We start from the raw sequence: 18948 nt of genomic DNA on the forward strand, positions 1-18948 counted from the left end.
ATTGATAGGGGCAGAGCTCATGTTTGGATTTTACCCACGTGCTAAATTTGTATGTCTCGACCATTCTTTCATTTTATGGTACATTTCCTGTTGAGAGTGGCCAAATTATGCTTTTTATTTCCTTTTAGTTGCGTTACCCTCTGGGGTGTCTGTTAATTATTGATAACAATGGTAAGTTCTATGCATAAGCACAATTTACTTCAATGTTCCTTTAACAACCCAGTGACAATTTCCAATTATATCCAGTAGAAATTGCATTAACTTATAAACATTGATAGTAAATGTAGATAGAACATAAAATCATATGCAGAAAACAAAAGCCAAGACAAGAGGACACAAGATGTGGCAGATCCCAGGGACAAACCCCAATGTGGGGAAACCCTTTGATCAAATCTTCTTATTATCCTTCAATAGTTAAACAGAGAGAGAGTACAAATATCATAAATGCAAGCCCAAAACAAATATGCGAAATCGACAATCAAACCAACAGTGAATGCAACCGTAACCAGAAAGTCAATGGTGGTCAACGCTGCCCCAAAACATCCTCCAAACATCTTGGTCAACAACAGTCCAATTCGGCCTTCTAGGAGAGTCAAAGTTAGACCAAAATAATTCGGTCAAACCCAGTCAAACGAGAGAGAAATATTGTTGTAATTTTCTGCGGTCAAATCTGAAGTCAACCTAAAGTCAGCACTGGTCAAAATGTCCCAAACTCTATTTCTGTGCCAATAAATGTGGCTTAGAGAAATCGGAATTTTGGCTGAAAAATAGAAGTCAATGAGTTGGTCAATGTTGGTCAACGTTGGACAGAAGCTCTGAAATTTCGGCCTGTTTTGACCCAGAAAAACTTGGCCTCCTGCCACATGTGCGAAGAAGAGAGAGGTTGCCTCCAAGTGGTACGAACCAAACAAGAGAAGAGAGAGATGATGTGATGTGTGATGATGATCAAATGAGAGAAGGGTCACTCTTATTTATACAATTCGTTGAGGGTGAGGAGACCCATCCATTGGGCTTCATGATCCTACATTTCACTGGTGCCAACCTTGACAATTTGTCCATAAGAAGAATAAATTCATAATTTCATTTCTGCTTGTCAGAATGAAATGATCTTTATATCCAAATTGTACCTCTCTGAAAGAGGAATCTAATGCAATAAGCATCTCCATCATATGAGCTGTCCTAAGGTGGAAGTTGGCCCTAGTTGCCAATTTTAACAGCGTTGTTCCATGCTCGACCCAAAGTGTGGACAAGGGGAGCGAGAGGTGAACTCCTTGTGGACAAATGTGGACCCAGATGTGAAATATGTGAAAAGGGGTTATAATGAGTGAAGGGGAGTGATGTATGTGGTGTCAGGAAGTGGGACCACACAACCAAAATTGAGATTTCCCATGTAGTGCCACTCCTAAAGCTAGTAGCCAATAAAGGAGATCCCACAGGACTAGGATACAAGGTTAACCACCAAGTTGGATAGAGGGTCAAGAGTACAAACCAAACCCATTCTTTTTGTTGAATTCCCTTCCTAATGCATGCACAAAATTGTCCATGATAAGTAAGCAAAAATACCCAACTACATAATGAAAGCCATACCTTTAGGCTTGGAAGGCCCACCTTCAAACATATGATCATGACAGATGGGCGAGGGTGCATAATGGTTGGCTAAGGGGGCGGAGATGGTGGCACATCAAGCTTTTTGGTGGTTGAAAAGGACTGTTGGTTGCCGGTTGAGTACCATCTAGGAGAAAAAAAAACCTCCTATGGGTGTCACCCATAAGTTTGGGTAACATAACCAACTCCCAAAAATAGTAATCTCGGGCCTCAAGAAGTTTGTCCTCCAAGAATAGCAATAACCTTGTCAAGCACATTCCATATCCAACTAGTAAATGGTTCACCAAGGAGAGTGTGCCACCCTTAAAATAGTAATAGACCAACTCCATGAAATAAGATAACAATATCCATGTGATCCCAACTCTATGTAGATCTTGAAATGTGTATAGGATCTCCTTAGTATAGCAAGGTTGCTCAAGTCCCAAGTCAAATACCCTCATCCCTCATCAAGGTAAAAACAAGATGAGAACAAAGCCACCTCAAAGTTGAGAGCTGACCATCTAGTGGATCACATTTCCTAAGTGAGTGTGTTTAGATATGGTGAGATCAAATGATTAAAAAATGGAAGTGGAAATGAAGGTATGACACACATGCATAACTAACTCTCAAAGGATATGCAATCTCAACCACCTCCTCAACATATATGCCAAGTGAGTAAAATAAACATTATAGGGTGGCATCTATGAGTGTAAACAAGGTAAAAGAGCCCCCAATTGACACACATGAATCACTTTCTAGATATTATTTGTTAAGTGTAAGTTGCCTCAACATGTGTGCCAAAGGGGAGTGCTACACTCGTGTTCTTCATTTACAACTGGTTGGATTTCGTAGTCATTTTCTCTTTTTCTTTCTTTATTATTATTTTCCTAAATTTGCACTTATGGATGAGGCCTTGATCAAGATTTGGAACCTAGAAATAAAATAGGCCAATAATGTTGCACTTCAACCCTAAGCTTGGGTTGGATTAATCGATAAGTAAAATATCACAAACCACTTTGGCACATTAATACATGAGAAAGGTGATACAGTTATGATCGAAAAACTATATGAAATGGGTCGAAATTGGTCATGCATCCCCCAGGGGTGGGTAAATAATGGAATATGGGTGTGAATGAAATTTGTCTAGGTAAAATGGCAAGGTGATAACATAATGGATAGTACATAGTCTAAATGATGGATGGATAATGAAAGGGGAAGGGCATCAAAGCAAATCATTAGGAAATACCCACTAGGAAATACACCACCTAGCTAAAGGACACCACAACTAGGAAAAAAACTTGCACCCAACATGAAATGACTGAGAGAAAGTAATGATTGGAACGTAATGAGCACCATATAAGGAGATAGGAGATTTATCCAACAATAATCAATTATGGGGTAGCGCCGTCAAGTTTCAACAAGATGAATACACTTGATGCTGTCAAAGCAACCACCACTAATGATACAACATATGACCAATAAAATCTGAAAATCTGAAGTGAGCAAAAGTGCATGAAAATGATGCTGCCAAGTAATTTTGTAAAAATGTCACCTTCCCCTTTGGTTGGCCAAGGGTTTGGTAAATAATGTGGGTAGCAGAAAATAATATGTGCAACAACTAAGTGCCCCCAGGCCTGAAATTTGTACATAGAAAGTTCATAGTTGTCATCCTGTGAGGTGTCATGAACTAGTCCTCAGGCAGTCCATACAATATATGGTGTAATAGGTCTAATGTGATAGAATTGATCAAGGCACAAAACCTGCTTTCATGAACTATTTGTCAAGTCACACAGAGCTAATTTAATTGGACAAATATAGCAGAATTGATGGGGGCACATTTAAAGAAATTTTTGGTCAAATTAGGGCCAAGATTGTAGATACCTTTAAAATGAAAGGAACTCCCTTTTTCTAGCAATTCAAGAGTTTATCCCTTGTAACATTTTAAAATAAAGCCATACAGGGAGAGTGCCATTATTTAAGAATATATTACTAAGGAGCATGACCCTTTGATGCCTTTGTGCCAAATTAATGGGGGGACTTCGATTAGTTATAGCAATGACTTCCTCATGATCATATGGACAACTTTGATAGATGAGATACTTTGGGATTTAGGTTAGAGGAGCGTTGTCTTCAACACTATTCTTTCATGCTCTGATTGTTTGAAAAAGAGGGGTCTGATTCATTTCAAAAATAGTGACTATGAACTGCACTGATACCTTGAAGAATGGTCAAGAAAGAGAGAGGGATGTTGCCACTTGACGTAGGGAACATTGGTTAAAGTGTCATTGTTGCTTACATATTGCATTGTTGATGAGTAGTTTCCTATACTAGAATCTGATGTTGCGATTTTTTTCAACATATTTTCTATTAAAATCCTTCAACTTCTATGTTCGTTAGAGTTACTATCAACTACGGTTGTTTATGATCTGGCATATTTTTCCTATGTAAATCTCTGAATTTTGCTAGTGTTTGCTACATGCAAAGTTGAAAAAGAAGTAAAATATATGATAAAACATATATTTTTTGTATTGAGCACATGGACGTAAATATTCAATATTTTGTAGCAGTTTGTATTCTGTCGGAAGTGTGTAACCATATATGTTTTTGGAAGTTATCTTAAACATGGATTTACTTCATGTCTGGACAAACCTACCTTGGGATTCTTTTGTTTGTATAATATGTACCTGTTAAATTATTTTTTTGCCATTGTAAGTGATGATGAATGGAGATTCAAAAGTGTGTTGTATCAGTTACATTAATTAATATGTTAGATTCTTGATTTTTGGTTATTTTACACGGGCTATAGTTCATCTTTTCTCTTGGTCATTCTGCTTTCATGAAAGCGGTATTATTTCTCTGATGTTTAAGCCAATTACAATGCACTTTTCATGTTCATTTTCCCGACCTTACATAACTGCTACTCTTACTGTTACCTTTTTGTTTTCAGTATTATGTACGCTATCATTATGTTATCTTTACTATTAGCTGCATAGATCCAATTGGTGATTATCGTTTCTTATTTTTTTTGTAGATTTTAGTAGTCATGTTGTTGGTGATATATGAGAAGAAATGCTGGCAGTGTTCTTCTTAACTGAGGGTTTGGATTACTTGTCGTCTAAATTGTGATTTTTGTTACCAATTGCGCTTTATGATTCTTACTGTCATGGTTGATGGTACCATATTGTTCAAGTCCACATTGAGGTTGTTGTCAGGGAACTCAACTGCATACTATCTTGCTCATGTCATTGTATGAAAAGCTTTCTTTATGTTTACTCCCTGCATCCTTCTAACTAGCTTTATATAATAATTTCAAACACTGTGACGAGTTTAGTAGATTCATGGTTGCATTATGTGTCCGATCTTGTCTGACAGCCTCCGTTTAGATGTGGGCATATGGCCTTCTTTGAACTGGTGGGTGTGTTTAGTAAAGATGTAGATACTGCCTGCAGTAATCAACCATTCTCAAAAGATTGGGTAGGATGGTGTTGTAGAGAACATTTTTGTTGGCATCTTAGCTGCTGTGTTTGATGTCTTCTATCTTTTAGAAGTTGTGTCATAGTACATTCTTTAGTTTCCTTTTTGGCTAGGTTATATCTAAGGGGCTTTTCATGTTAGCATTATCATACATATCATTCCCAAGCATTGTTCTTCTGAAATTTAATTTTGAGTCTAACCTTTAAATTGCTTTGACAGTGTGCCACATATAGAAGGGCAGGAGTTGGACTTGTATGCATTCTATAGGGAAGTCACTGCATGTGGTGGGCTAGAGCAGGTATTCATTCATTCCCATTCTCTATTTGTTGCCTGGTTTGGTTTTTAAAGTTTCCATTCAAGGCTTTGATGCCTAAAACATAATTCATCTTGAAGAGTAAGATATTTAGAGCATTAACTTGATATCTTCATTGTTATTTCTCTCCTATTGGCAAATTTAGCAAGGTATTCAACTTTTAGAATAAAAAATATTGTGTGGCAGAAACTAAACATACACCTCAGTAAAGATTTCTATTTGCATGTTTTTGCCTATGTTCTAATATTTCTAATGTTAATTTTGATGGAACTTAAGTGGAAAAGGCTTTTACAGTTAATGATACTTAGTTGGCCCTGATCATATTTTGGATGTGATGCGTTTCTGTTATTCCTTATAATTGCCTTTATTTATTTGGATGTGATGCATTTCTGTTATGACTTATAATTTCCGTTATGCATTTGGATGTGATGCATTTCTGTTATGACTTATAATTTCTGTTATGCATTTGGATATGATGCATTTCTGTTATGACTTATAGTTTCCGTTATGCATTTGGATTTGATGCGTTTCTGTTATGAATTGAAAATATTGTCTGGCAGAAACCAACCATACACCTCACTAAAGATTTCTATTTGCCCGTTTTTGCCTTCTATTATTTCTAACGTTAATTTTGATGGAACTATAAGTAATCAAGGCTTTTGCAGTTAATGATAATTAGTTGGCCATTGTCATATTTTGGATGCGATGCATTTCTGTTATGACTTATAGTTTCCAATGCTTGCATGAAAGTAGCTAGCTCTAAAAGCCTTTTGATAAAACTTAAGTGGTAGATGTATCATGTGTATGTCAGTCATTAAAACTTAAGTGGCAGAGGTGTATGCCAGTCATTAAATCTCCCTTGTCATGTTTGGGATTTGATATATTTCTCTCTTGTGCTACAATTCTTAGATTTATCATTGGCATAAAAGGATCCCACTCTATTATGTGGTATTTAATATATTTATTTAAAGTCCTTTATTGGCAATTTATTGGTACTTGATGCCTTTCGATCTTCTGTTGCTATTCTTATATTGGCATTAAAGGATTGTATCTTTATTATGTGGTATTTTTTTAAGTGCTTTTAATGGAATTTTTTTGGTATTGCTTATGGCAATAGTAATGGTCACTTTATGGTTGATTTGAATCTAAAGAATAATTATTGCCATTGTTGTGCAAGTAGTCAAGACATGGCTAAACTGTATTTGATGTTCTAATAGTGTTTTTGTTTGTTTGTTTTTGTTATGGTGGGGTAAATATTTTGTATTGCCTGAAAATGTGAAGTACATATAAAGTCATGGAGAAAGGGGGCAATTGGGACTCCTAGAGTAGGTGTCAAGGCCTTGAGTTGGCACCAGGGTCAAATGGGCGTCCATGACGACCCTTAGTAGTTTATAGGCCATGCACACCCAAGTCGTGTAATGCGACGGGCGTGGAACGCGGGCACGACACATCAAGTGCATGGATCGATTGTTGGGCGAAGCAAATATGATGAGTGCATGGCACAAAGGCAAGTGCCCTGGGCGTGCTGGCACGAAGGCGGGGTGTTTGTGTGCCCATAGGCAAACTTGACGTGCACAACAGTCAAACACGGGCGGTTGACTGAGCGACATGGGTGGAGGTCAGCATAGTGAGCACGGTCGGCATGACATGTGAACGAAGGAACTAAATGGTGAAGGCTTAGTGTGCAATGCACAACAAACAAATGCACATGCCCAGACGCCCGAATGAGCGTTGCATGCCAGGCACTTCGGTGAGCCTGAACGATAAGGGTGCCTTAACGACAAACCAAAGGTCAACCCGACTTATGAATGAGCGCTGACACAAACAATTGAACAAGTAGCAACGCCTATAAGAGAAAGAGGCTGCACAAAGGAGAAGGCAACAAAGCAAGTTTGCACAACAAGAAAGAAAAACCCCAAAATGAAGGACGCAGATCATAGGCAGGGAAAACACCGCTGAAGACAAGTCGCAGGAAGAGTTGGGGCTCGCCCAAGTGAGCTAAGTTTTTTGAGCAAGTTAAAGAGTTTGTTTTTTTGGTTTTTAAAGGGTGCAAAATTCTGGAGTTTTTGTCTTGGAATTTTGGGCGCTGTTACCATCAGTGCTCCCAAAATATTGTTGTCCATCACAGAATTCCCAAAAGCAGTGTTGTTGTATTAATGCATTCCCTTTTTTTGCTAGATTCCAAATGGAGGAGCTTGCTTGGGAGAAGGGAATTCTTGTGAGCTACACAATAAGAATGTGCTTTGCATTTTTTCTCATCCATATACATTTTTTATGTTCTTGACCTCCTTGGAGCCAATGCCACCAAATCTTGGCTCCTAGAACTAGCAAGAGCAGAGCCATTAGACATGAGAGGGCTAGCACCACCTTGAAAGCCCCTAATGTTGGAGCAGAGATAGGCATTCTGACCACTTGGAGACCCATGAGACCACTTTTGTACCCCAAGATGAGAATCAGGGTCCATATACATTGATAGGGACCTAAGGGCTAACCCTTAGGAGGCGATTTTAGAGGGATTCTACTCACATCATGGCACCAATAAGCCTCAACGCTAGCCCTAGAAGGGCTCACACATGGATGATGTCATCATTCTCTCTCCTATGACCACTGTTATCAGAAACAAATTGGTGATTGAACTAGAAAAACCTGTGGATTGTCGGACCAAAAAATCAGTTTACTAAAAACATGTAAAATATTCATATTTTAAAGAAAAACATATATATTCATGTGCATCCATATGAATACAAACCATTTTTCACAAATATGTAAAAGTTCACATTTATATAGCAAATAATAGTTCATATAACCAAAATAACACTTAGTGCAAAACATTGTTGAACCAAAAAAGTCAAGAAGTAGGCTCTAAAAGGCCTGTATAGTCCAAAATAACATGATAGTCTACAATACTAAAGCTACAACCTACAAGTGCTAGTTGTCAATGTCATCATCAGAATCATCATCGTGATTCTCCTAATACCTCCCCATTAACCTCGAAATTTGTAATGTAATGGTACCTTCAAAGTTTAGAGAACAAAAACATATTCATCAACCAATTTCAAATATTTTGTAAAGCTTTTGTAATTAGTAATGAATGACAAAATTTAAAAGTTAAAACTTATAAGCAAACCCTTAGGCATTGAAATCCAAAATTACTTAAATAGTAGCCAACTGCATGTAAAGGCTTATAGAGTTGTTTGTTCCATCTTTCATCAATGATTTGTAAATTTTGACAATTCTTACATGGCCATTCTTTGCTCTATTTATTATAGCCATAGAAATTCTATAGGTATCGATATTCTCACTGAAATTCAATAGCTTGTTATGAATTTGATCTTGAGCCTTGGAATTTGGGACCATGTGCTCAATGCATCTATACAATCCCCCTAATACCTCCCCATTAACCTCAAAATTTTTAATGTAATGGTACCTCTAAAGTTCAGAAAACAAAAACATATGAATATTTTGTAAAGCTTTTCTAATTAGTAATGAATGAAAACATTTAAAAGTTAAAACTTATAAGCAATGGGCATTGAAATCCAAAATTCCATAGCTTGGATTTAAGTAGTAGCCAACTGCATGTAAAGGTCTATGGAGTTGTTTGTTCCATCGTTCATCAATGATTTTCCATAAAGGAATGTACTTTGGCCTCATAAACAAAACCCATGGCAAGTTTATGACTATCCACCAGTTGCAAAACTTTGACAAGAGGCTCACTAAATAGCATAATTTCCTCTACCTTTGACCAAAATTTGTTGTCAAATACTAGCTTGAATTCCTCAAGGGAGAGCCAGGAAGATGTGAAAAGTTCTTGAGTTTTATTGTGCACTATAATTAAATTAGGGTAGCTTAGATGCGTGCTTGATTTTGTATTGTTACGATGTGATATTTTTTGTGATCCTGCCTGTAGATCTGTGCATTGGTAGCATATCTTGTTGTGTTTGATTACTTGTCTTTCATTATATTGTTGCAGCATTGCCTCTTGGCCATTCATCTGTCTTTATTCTAGCATCTATAGAGAAGGTTTCACTGGTCAACCATTTGTTTCTCTTCAGCCTTTTTTGTCCACTGAGATGCATTCCATTCATCAGAGGAAAACATCTTCCTCAAGTTGGATTTTTGTTGAACAAGGGATTGCAGTGAAAGAAAGTTTGTTGCAAATCGTGTGATGGTTGATCAAACAAGGTCTTTACACCCAGTGTGCTTTCTCATAAGGTTCAAAACCCATGAGTTGCTGTAGATGTACTTGGTTATGTATTTTGCATCATCCACACACTTCTTCACCCACTCAAGTTTGCCAATATCCTCAAGCATAAGGTCCAAACAATGTGCTGCACATGAAGACCACCAAATGGTGGGATGTTTCTCTTCCAACATCTTTCCAGCTGCAACATAGTTAGGGACATTATTTGTGATCACTTGTACAACATTTTCAACCCATACTTCCATAACTAGTTCATCCAAAAGATGAAATAGTAATTGTACATCCTTCACTTGATCAGGGGCATTAATAGATTTGAGAAACATAGTACCTTTTGGACAAGCAATTAAGAAATTTAATATGGTGTGAGATCCACCATTAGTCCATCTATCAAACATAATTGTGCATCTTGTTTTGGTCCATGATTGCCTAAAATTTGTAAGGTACTCTTGTATTCTTTGGACCTCATTTTGTAAAAGTGCCTCCCTGATATATTGAAAGCTAGGGCCTTTGAAGCCTGCTCCAAATGAAGCTATAACATCAATCATGGGCTGATAATATGCAAAATTAACAACATTAAAAGGTATGTCTGCATCATACCACCATCTAGCAATGCATTCATATGTCACTTCCTCTATCTTCTTCTATTTAACATCATGGGTGGGTTGAGAATCAAGGTTGGAGCGAGGTACAAAAGAGTCAATCCCTTTACAGGTTGTTGTCATCTTCAAGTTCAAAGCACTTGAACGAGGGCCAGAAATATTCTCTCCAACTCTAGTAGGGAAACTAGAAGAAACTTCAAAACTGGGCATATATTCTTCAAAATCAGGGTCACTAAGAACAACATCATCTTTTTGACTTTTGTCCTTATCTTTTTTAATTCTCTTGTTTTCCCCCTTTAAGATCATTAGATACATTGTCACAAGGTTTTATTTGCCCTTTCCAATGTGCTAGGTGTTCTTTAATTATTTGGATCCCCCCACCCCCACCCTTAACTTTCTTCCCACAATAGTTGCAGATTTTTATCCCTTGTTCATTTAAATGGCAGTGAACCCAAGCTGGATCATTCTTGTTTTTGCGGGCAATGACAACTTTTATAGGAAGAAATGAAAATATGCATAGAAAACCCCAGGGTTTTAAATTCTAGGCATAGTTTTAAAACTAGGTCGGTCTCACTTGGAATCGGCTTGGTTGACCGAGCCATACCCCTGTACGGACCAACTAGGTCAATTATCCGGTTCGACAGTCGGTCCGTTACCAAACCAGTTGAGTTGGTCACCGATTCGACCAGTTTGGTAATGGACCGGTTAGATTGACTGAGCTCAACTTAAACCGATTGGTCTCAGTGGGGCAAGAAAAAGGGCGGGCTTGGCAAACTTGAAATCATTTTTTTTGTTTAAACTATTTCCTAGCCCCTCTACCCTTCTCCCACTCTTATAAAGGTGATCCAACCCCCTCATATTTCCTCACAACTATCCCATTGTATTTATGTGAGCATCTGTGAGAAGTTTGTGAGCAGTTGGAATTGGTTTCTGGAGAAACATTGAGGAGTTGGTTTTTGGAGCAGCTTTGGTTATATGTTTTTCTTCTAATCTCTATATATTACATGTATTGGATAGTGCACTCAGTGCCATTTTGATATAATAGATATATTCATGATTATCCTTTGAACAAGTGTTGTCTTCTCTCTATTATTCTAATGCTTTGAGTTTGGAAACATTAATGAAAATCTTAAAAGATATGATTTTTCATTAAAATTAAATATTTAATGTACTTCTAACAAAGACCGAGTCATTGGAATCAACTAGTTTGAGTCAATATTGAGTCGGAGTTGAAAAATCAAAGATATTATATTAGGGTTTGATTCTCCTTTCTTGATAATTATTTGTGAGTCTGTTGGCTTCTTTTACTTCTTTATTATCTTATCTTTCATCAAGCAATTATACATACATGAAGGTCACAAAACAAGAGACACAAGATATAGGTACATGCCAAGGAAAAACCACCCTTGAGGGGAAAACCCAATCAAGATAATTCTTCCTTTCAATAGTATTCTTTGAGACTCTTCACCCTAGACCAAGACCAAACTTTCCCTCCACACCATGTCAGCCTCCAAGATCGTCGATGCCTTCCAAAAACTTTGACTAGGCAACAATCTCCAGCAACATGCAACTTCTGGCAGCAGCCAAACCCTAGGAGACTTCGATCTCTCAAAACAGACCACGAAATAGAGAGAGAGGGATCCCAAAAGCTCAATTTTCTTCTTCTCTAGAGACTCCCCCAAACTTGCACTCCTTTTCTCCTTCCGGCAGTAGACTTCGGGCTTCCTAGCTCTTCTAAAGATATCGAATTGCTTGAGAGAGTGTGCTCCAAATGACTTTGACCTCCTTCAATACATAGGCTTCTTGTGGGTCGAATGGGGGTCCTTAGGCCGACATGTTGTGGACACATAATTCATATTTGACTTGATACAAAAACCTTTTTACATGATCTGAAAGCCCAAGAAGGGACTCTTTGAATGTACAATGACTCTATAAACTCAATATTAATCCTAAGAGTGCACAATGGGGACTTTGACTAATATAATGATGACCCAAGCATGAAACCCATGCTTTAATAAGTCATTGTTACAATAATAAAAATTCTTTTCTTTATTCTTTTGACAAGTACATTACATAATGACTTGAGTACATTATTGAACACTGGACATAGTTATTTTTTCCAACACTTCAAATATAGATCACTATGTAAAAGCATCTCTCATAGGGGATCCCATAGGCCAGGTAAGCTCTTTTCCTTTAATGAAGGTGACTCTCATTCCTTTATCCTCCAAAGTAGATATAGATACTAAATTATTCTTTAACCCTGACACATACATCACATCATGAAGAAAAACAGATTCCCCGGAGTCCAAATGAAATTTAACTCAACCAAATACCTTAACAGGATGAGTGGAGTTGTCTCCAAGAATAATCTTCAAATTGGACTCCCTCTCTACCAAATTAGAGAGAACCTCCTTATACCCAAAGAAATGATGAGAGGCCCCACTATCAACCAACCAAGTATCCCAAGTATCCAGGAGAGAGGAACTAGAAAGGGAAGAAATAAGGATATATTCATATTGACCAATAGTAGCATTACTTTCATACCTAGAATTTCTTCAATTTTTTTTTTAGAGAAAAAGTAAAAGAGGAATAGAAGCCACGAAATACCTGGAGAAGATCTGTGAATTTTGAGAGGAGAAGAAGCTCCCACAAATAAGAAAATAAACTCTTCAATCGGCTCCAAAATCTCCCCCAAATTTTCCAATGAAATCCCTCAAAATAACCCTGCAAATTTCAACAATTGTTGAGAAAAAAATAGAAGAAAATAATGACCATAAGGATTTTTGCAAATTAAAATTACAAATCTTTATAAAAAAACTAGGGTTTTTAAAATTTTAGGGGAAAAATGAACAATTTTTTGGAGAAATATAGAACAATAACAAATGACAAAAATACCTTGACTTGCCCTCTAATTTTTTTTTGAAGAAAATCAACTCAAAATCCTCCCAAATCAGCTTTGTAGCAACCCCCACAAAATTAAAAAATGCCCCTTCAATCAAATCGAAAAACCACTCAACAACACCCAAATATTTTTGGAAGAAAAATCCTTGTAGCAGCTCAAAAATCTCCATTAGTAATCAGCCCAAAAACTGTCCAAGGCTCTAATCAGCTCTTCAAATCTACAGAAAAACTCCCTTAGAACAACCTTGCAAAAAACTCTCTGAATTCTCCGCACCGAACTCATCTCAAGAATTTCAAATGACTCAAATGAATAGTGTGGATGAACGAGAGGGGGTGGGTGTGTTTAAATAAGTTTAAGGGGAGGTGGGGGGGCTAGGAAAAGAAAAAATTTCCTGGGCTGCTTGGATATGGGCTGTACGGACTGATACTAAACTAGTCGGTTTAGAGGTTTGGTTTAGTCCGTTTTTGGGCCAAAAAGAGCTGAACGGCTAGTTGCGATAACATTGTCTACGACTCACACGTGTGGGCACCAATTATGTTTTATCATTGGCTACTAGGTTGGCTTGTGATCTAGCTTGTTATTAGCACATTATTTTATCGTTTCAGGGGGCATTAGGCTAAAATACACTTTATGACTCCCTGTATAAATAGAGGAGAGATCATTTGTATCAAATCATCATCACTACTTGGAGATTTCAACCTCTCTTTAAGAGAATTTTGATCGTTTTTTCTTGTGGTAGAGACATGACCTATGAATGCACTTTGATATTTGGAGCAAATTGTTTGTCTTTGGAGGTATTGTTTTGGATCAGTGGATGGAAATCTTTGGGTGTTATATTGTAGGTGAAGCTCATTGTTGGATATTATTTTCTTTATGTCTAATGCATGGAATATATTGAATATAGGGTTTGTTATTGTGCTCGAATTATTGAAAATCTATTGAATAGAGTCTAGATATCATCATTGCATGCATTACTCATTTAATAACATGTGATGATAATCCTAGTGGTGAACTTTTATTAGCTCTCCCATGAAACATTTTGATCCATTGCATAGGTAATTTCAAGGGTTATTGGTGCTAGGTCATCAATTATCCTTCTGGTCCGGTTGTGATAACATTGCCTACAATTCACACTTGTGGGTAAGAGTTATGTTTTATCATTGGCTACTAGGTCAACTTGTAATTAGCACATTATTTTATCATTTCAGGGGGCATTAGGCTGAATAGACTTTCCGACTCCCCATATAAATAGAGGAGAGATCATTTGTATAAAATCAACATCACAACTTGGAGATTTCAACCTCTCTTTAGAGAATTTCGACACTCTTTTCTTGTTGTAGAGATGTGACCTATGAATGCATTTTGATATTTGGAGTAAATTGTTTGTCTTTGGAGCTATTGTCTTGGATCAATGGATGGAAATATTTAGGTGTTATCTTGCAAGTGAAACTCATTGTTGAATATTATTTTCTTTATGTCTAATTTATGGAATATTGAATCTAGGGTTTTCTATTGTGCCCTAATTATTGAAAATCTATTGATAAGAGTCTAGATATCATCACTACATGCATTACTCATTTAATAACATGTGATGATAATCCTAGTGGTGAACTTTTTGATCCATTGCATAGCTAATTTCAAGGGTTGTTGGTGTTAGGGCATCAACTATCCTTCCTCCTTAGCAACCTTTTGGTCATTTAGCAGGGTTGATTAAAAATGCTCCCAACAAAAAAATGCTCCCTGGTTTTTCGGGAGCATTTAGTCTTTTTTGCACTAATATTCCAAATGCAATTTTTTTTTTCCTAAAGAAACAAATAAGTTTTCAGTGGGGAAACCTAATGATCAAGCCTATGGCTCTAGTATTGATATGCAATTCATGGTAATGATAAATTCTTAAAGTGAAAGTGACATTCTCCTTAATCATAATTTTCATCCTTTTACTTAAATTTTTAACGTTACCATGAAATGACTCAGGATGTATGAGAGTGGTTCCGACCTCATTGGATTTCATATGGAGAAGGTAGAGTTTTAGATTTCATTCAAAATCCAACAGACTTATCAGTTTTTCAGGATTGAAGGGATTGCAATGATTTCATTGCATTTTGTCTTGTATTAGGGTATGGAACTCGTATTTAATTGAGAGCATCAATCCCTCTATGTATGTTGATGTTAGTGACATTGGTTGTCGAACTCCTCTATCATGACCCTCCTAAAAATGTACGCATCACTTAAACAAAATCTTGACTTGACATGCTATGCTTTTTCTATCTTATGTTAATGCTTAGAGGGTGATATTAATGACAAAGGTCCCTATACAGACCCAAAGGTAATGACAAAGATACCTTTGGATATTAATGCTTAGAGGGTGATATTAATGACAAAGATCCTGATTTTCCAACAAGACTAAAAAATTAGACATTTCTCGTGGCAACAAGAGGCCCAAGCATTAGCAATAGATAATAGATTTACTTGTCTTTCCTAGTTTTGAGTATTTTTTATAACTATTGTCGAACTCCTCTGTCATGACCCTCCAAAAAATGTACGCATCACTCAAACAAAATCTTGACTTGACATGCCATGCCTTTTCTATTTTATGTTAATGCTTAGAGGGTGATATTAATGACAAAGATCCCTATACAGATCCAAAGGTAATGACTAAGATACCTCTGGTTATTAATGCTTAGAGGGTGATATTAATGATAAAGATCTTGATTTTCCAATAAGACTAAAAAATTAGACATTTCTCATGGCAGCAAGAGGCCCAAGCATTTGCAATAGATAAGAGATTTACTTGTCTTTTCTAGTAGTTTTTATAACTATTGACTCATTCATATTTATTATGATATTTTTTGTAAACAATATATGACAATTTAAGTTGGAAGTTTGAAGTTGGCAATTATAACTCATTAGTAATGAATTATGAATATGATGCTTCGTGAGAGTTGTTTCATTTCATTTCATTTTATAACATTTCATTTCATGTTAGATATTATTTGTTGTAATGGTTGCACTTAGCTTACAAGTACAACTTTGGTGATCAATGATGATAAATGTTATATATTGAATTTTGAAAGCTTGAAACTTTAAGATTGGTGAATCATGAGACCCAATATGTTGTATGTTACTATGTTACTAACTTGTGGACGTGGTTGATGAAGATTATAACTTCTAGATGATTGTTGTTATATGGTTCAATCTATGTTTTTTATATCTAATTCATCATTCTACATGCTTTTGTTGACATATATGCATCAATATATATATATATATATATATATATATATATACGCTCTTGGAATCGCTCCCAAATCGGGAGCTTCTGAAAATGTCACTGCTGCTCCCGCTCCCGCTCCCAAGTAACCTTGCACCCAAGGATAAGGGATTGACTCTCCTTTGTTGATAATCTCTTTAACTTTAATCCATAAATTCTCTCTCTCCTTTCCTTGCCCTAATCTGACCCCTTTAAGGCCAGGCAACTAAGTTAGGGCTTGGCATGAATTCCTAGGGAAGAGGAATTTCCCTAGTCTAAATGCCAAGATGATAGTGGTTTCCACAAAATCCTTCCTTTTGGTAGGCATTCACTTCACTTTTGTCCATAAATTCCTTTGCCCTATTTACTAGCCCTATGCTAACCCTAGTTTGGATTTAACTTCATCTTGTGGGCTTTTTGAGGGTTCCATGTGCCTTGTTCTCATTGAAAACCATTATTGTAAACCCTTTTTCCTTGCCTTGATCTTTGGTCTTCCCAACATTCGATCTGCTAATCAAGCCCTGGGTCTTGTGCCTCATCTAGCAAGCCTCTACCAAGAAAGTGAATTGCCTCCTATTGGAGCCTTGAGCCTAAATTGTGAATTTCTTGTAGAAGGCCTCATTGTGCCACCTTGTACCTTAACCTTAGAATATCCATAAGGTGACCTTTGAAAACACTGAGACTCCTCTCATAGGTGAAAATACTGAGACACGCTCATGGAAATACTTGTGTGAGCTGCAAACACTAACACTCCCTCTTAACAAGGAAGGTATTATCCATGACTCCAAGCTTGTCTAGAAACTAGATGAACTTGCTTTTCACCAAGGGCTTGGTGAAAAGGTCTATCGACTACTCCTTTATAAAAATATATTGGAGCTTGATTGCTCCCTTCAACACCCTATCTCTAATGAAATCATATTTAATCTCAATTTGCTTTGACCTATTGTGAAACACTGGATTCTATGAGAGTTTGTTACAATTTTGGTTAGAACATTGGATCATTGTCAACTCAAGCTTTTGACCAAACAATCCAATGAGTATCTTTCGAAGACAAATGGCTTCACAACTAGCTAGATTCGTTGCCATGTACCCCACCTTAGATAAACTTAGTGCTAATGAGGTTTGCTTTTTGTTGAACCACGAAATGATTGCTGACTTGAAACTAAAGGAACACCCAAAGGTGCTCTTCTGATCTATATCACTGCCTGTGTAGTCTGAATTTGAGTACCCTTGCAACCTTACAACATCTTCTCGAACGTATTGCAATTAATATCCTACTGCGCCCCACAAATATTTGTGCATGTGTTTTGCTGCTACCCAATCAACCTCCCTCGGTTTCACCATGAAATGGCTCAATGTGTTAACCACAATGCTGATGTCTGGTTGAGTGGTGACTAGATACATGAATGGGCCAATCAACGAGTTGTATTGTTTGGAGCCTGCCAACTCTGAAACTAAAGAATCAATCTTCTTTAGATTGGTCACCATCAGAGTGGCCATTAGTTTGGTATCCTCAATACTGAATCTCTTTTAGATCTCTAGAGTGTACTTCCATTGCCTGAATAAGATCTTGCCTCGTCGCTGCCAAACCTCAAGTCCCAGAAATTAATGTATTGACTTGATATACTTCATCTCAAATTTTGACACTAGATTTGACTTGCAACCTGCAATTAGTCTCTTTGCACTTGTCAGAATGAGATCATCCAATTACAACACCAAAATGACAAACTCAAATCCAACCAACAAGAAGTATAGGTTGGGATCTGCCTCACTCTTGTTGAAGCCTATGCCTTGTATATAATTATCGATCTTGGCATGCCAGGCCCTAGGTGGATGTTTGAGTCCAGACATGGCTTTCTTAAGTCTACATGCATGTGTCTCTTTATTATGGACCTCGAACCCCTATGGTTGCTCGATGTAGATTTCATCCTTAATGATGCCATTAAGGAAGACGATCTTCAAATTCATTTGGTGGATGCTCCATCCCATCTTAGAAGCTATCCAAAGTATTGCTTGAATAGTGGAGTATCTGGCCATGGCTGTAAAAGTCTCCTTGTAGTCTATTACCTCTTTCTCGGAGAACCCATGAGCTACAAATTTGGATTTGTATATCTCCACATTGCCATTTGCTACATGCTTTACCTTGTAAAGCCACTTGGAAGTCACAACTGACTTCCTGATTGGTGTCAACATAATCTTTCAGACGTCATTCTTCATGATGGAGTTGTGCTCGTCCACCATGGCATCTCTCCACACTTGCTGGTTGCTTGCTTTCTCAAAGTCATGTACGTTAGAAACTTCCTTGGAGGTTTGCTATCCTTGAAATCGGTCTTGCGAGGCTTGACATGCTCTCGAGCATCTCTCAAGGTATGCACTGCCCACTTGGGCCTCTTGGCTGGTGTCAAAGGCGCTCACTGCTCCTCCTACATTGAAGGTTGGCTATCTATGCTACTGGAAGTCTTTGCTCTCGGCTCCTCCTCCCAAGGCCTCTCTGCAATTGTTGGTAGGTCCTAATATTTTCTAGATGCCAAGTTCTCCTCAAAATTGATATTTCAGGTCACCACTATCTTTCGCTGATCTGTTAGGAAGACTTTATAAGCCTTTGAATCCTCACAATATCCC

General features: G+C 37.3%; 1 protein-coding gene across 2 annotated transcripts in view; it reads left to right on the forward strand.

Annotated features, from left to right (window-relative positions):
• The window catches only part of LOC149249386 (high mobility group B protein 9-like), a 106118-nt gene that overhangs the window by 21149 nt on the left and 66021 nt on the right, over positions 1–18948 (forward strand). For both annotated transcript variants that reach the window (XM_089458683.1, XM_089458682.1), the window contains exon 2: positions 5278–5356. In XM_089458683.1, coding sequence (XP_089314809.1) covers positions 5278–5356 — 79 coding nt within the window. The remainder of the gene's footprint in view (positions 1–5277; positions 5357–18948) is intronic.

Source organism: Pinus tabuliformis, chromosome 7 (assembly GCF_031772625.1).
Source record: "Pinus tabuliformis cultivar Carrire ecotype Pingquan chromosome 7, CPIR1, whole genome shotgun sequence".
NCBI lineage: Eukaryota > Viridiplantae > Streptophyta > Pinopsida > Pinales > Pinaceae > Pinus > Pinus tabuliformis.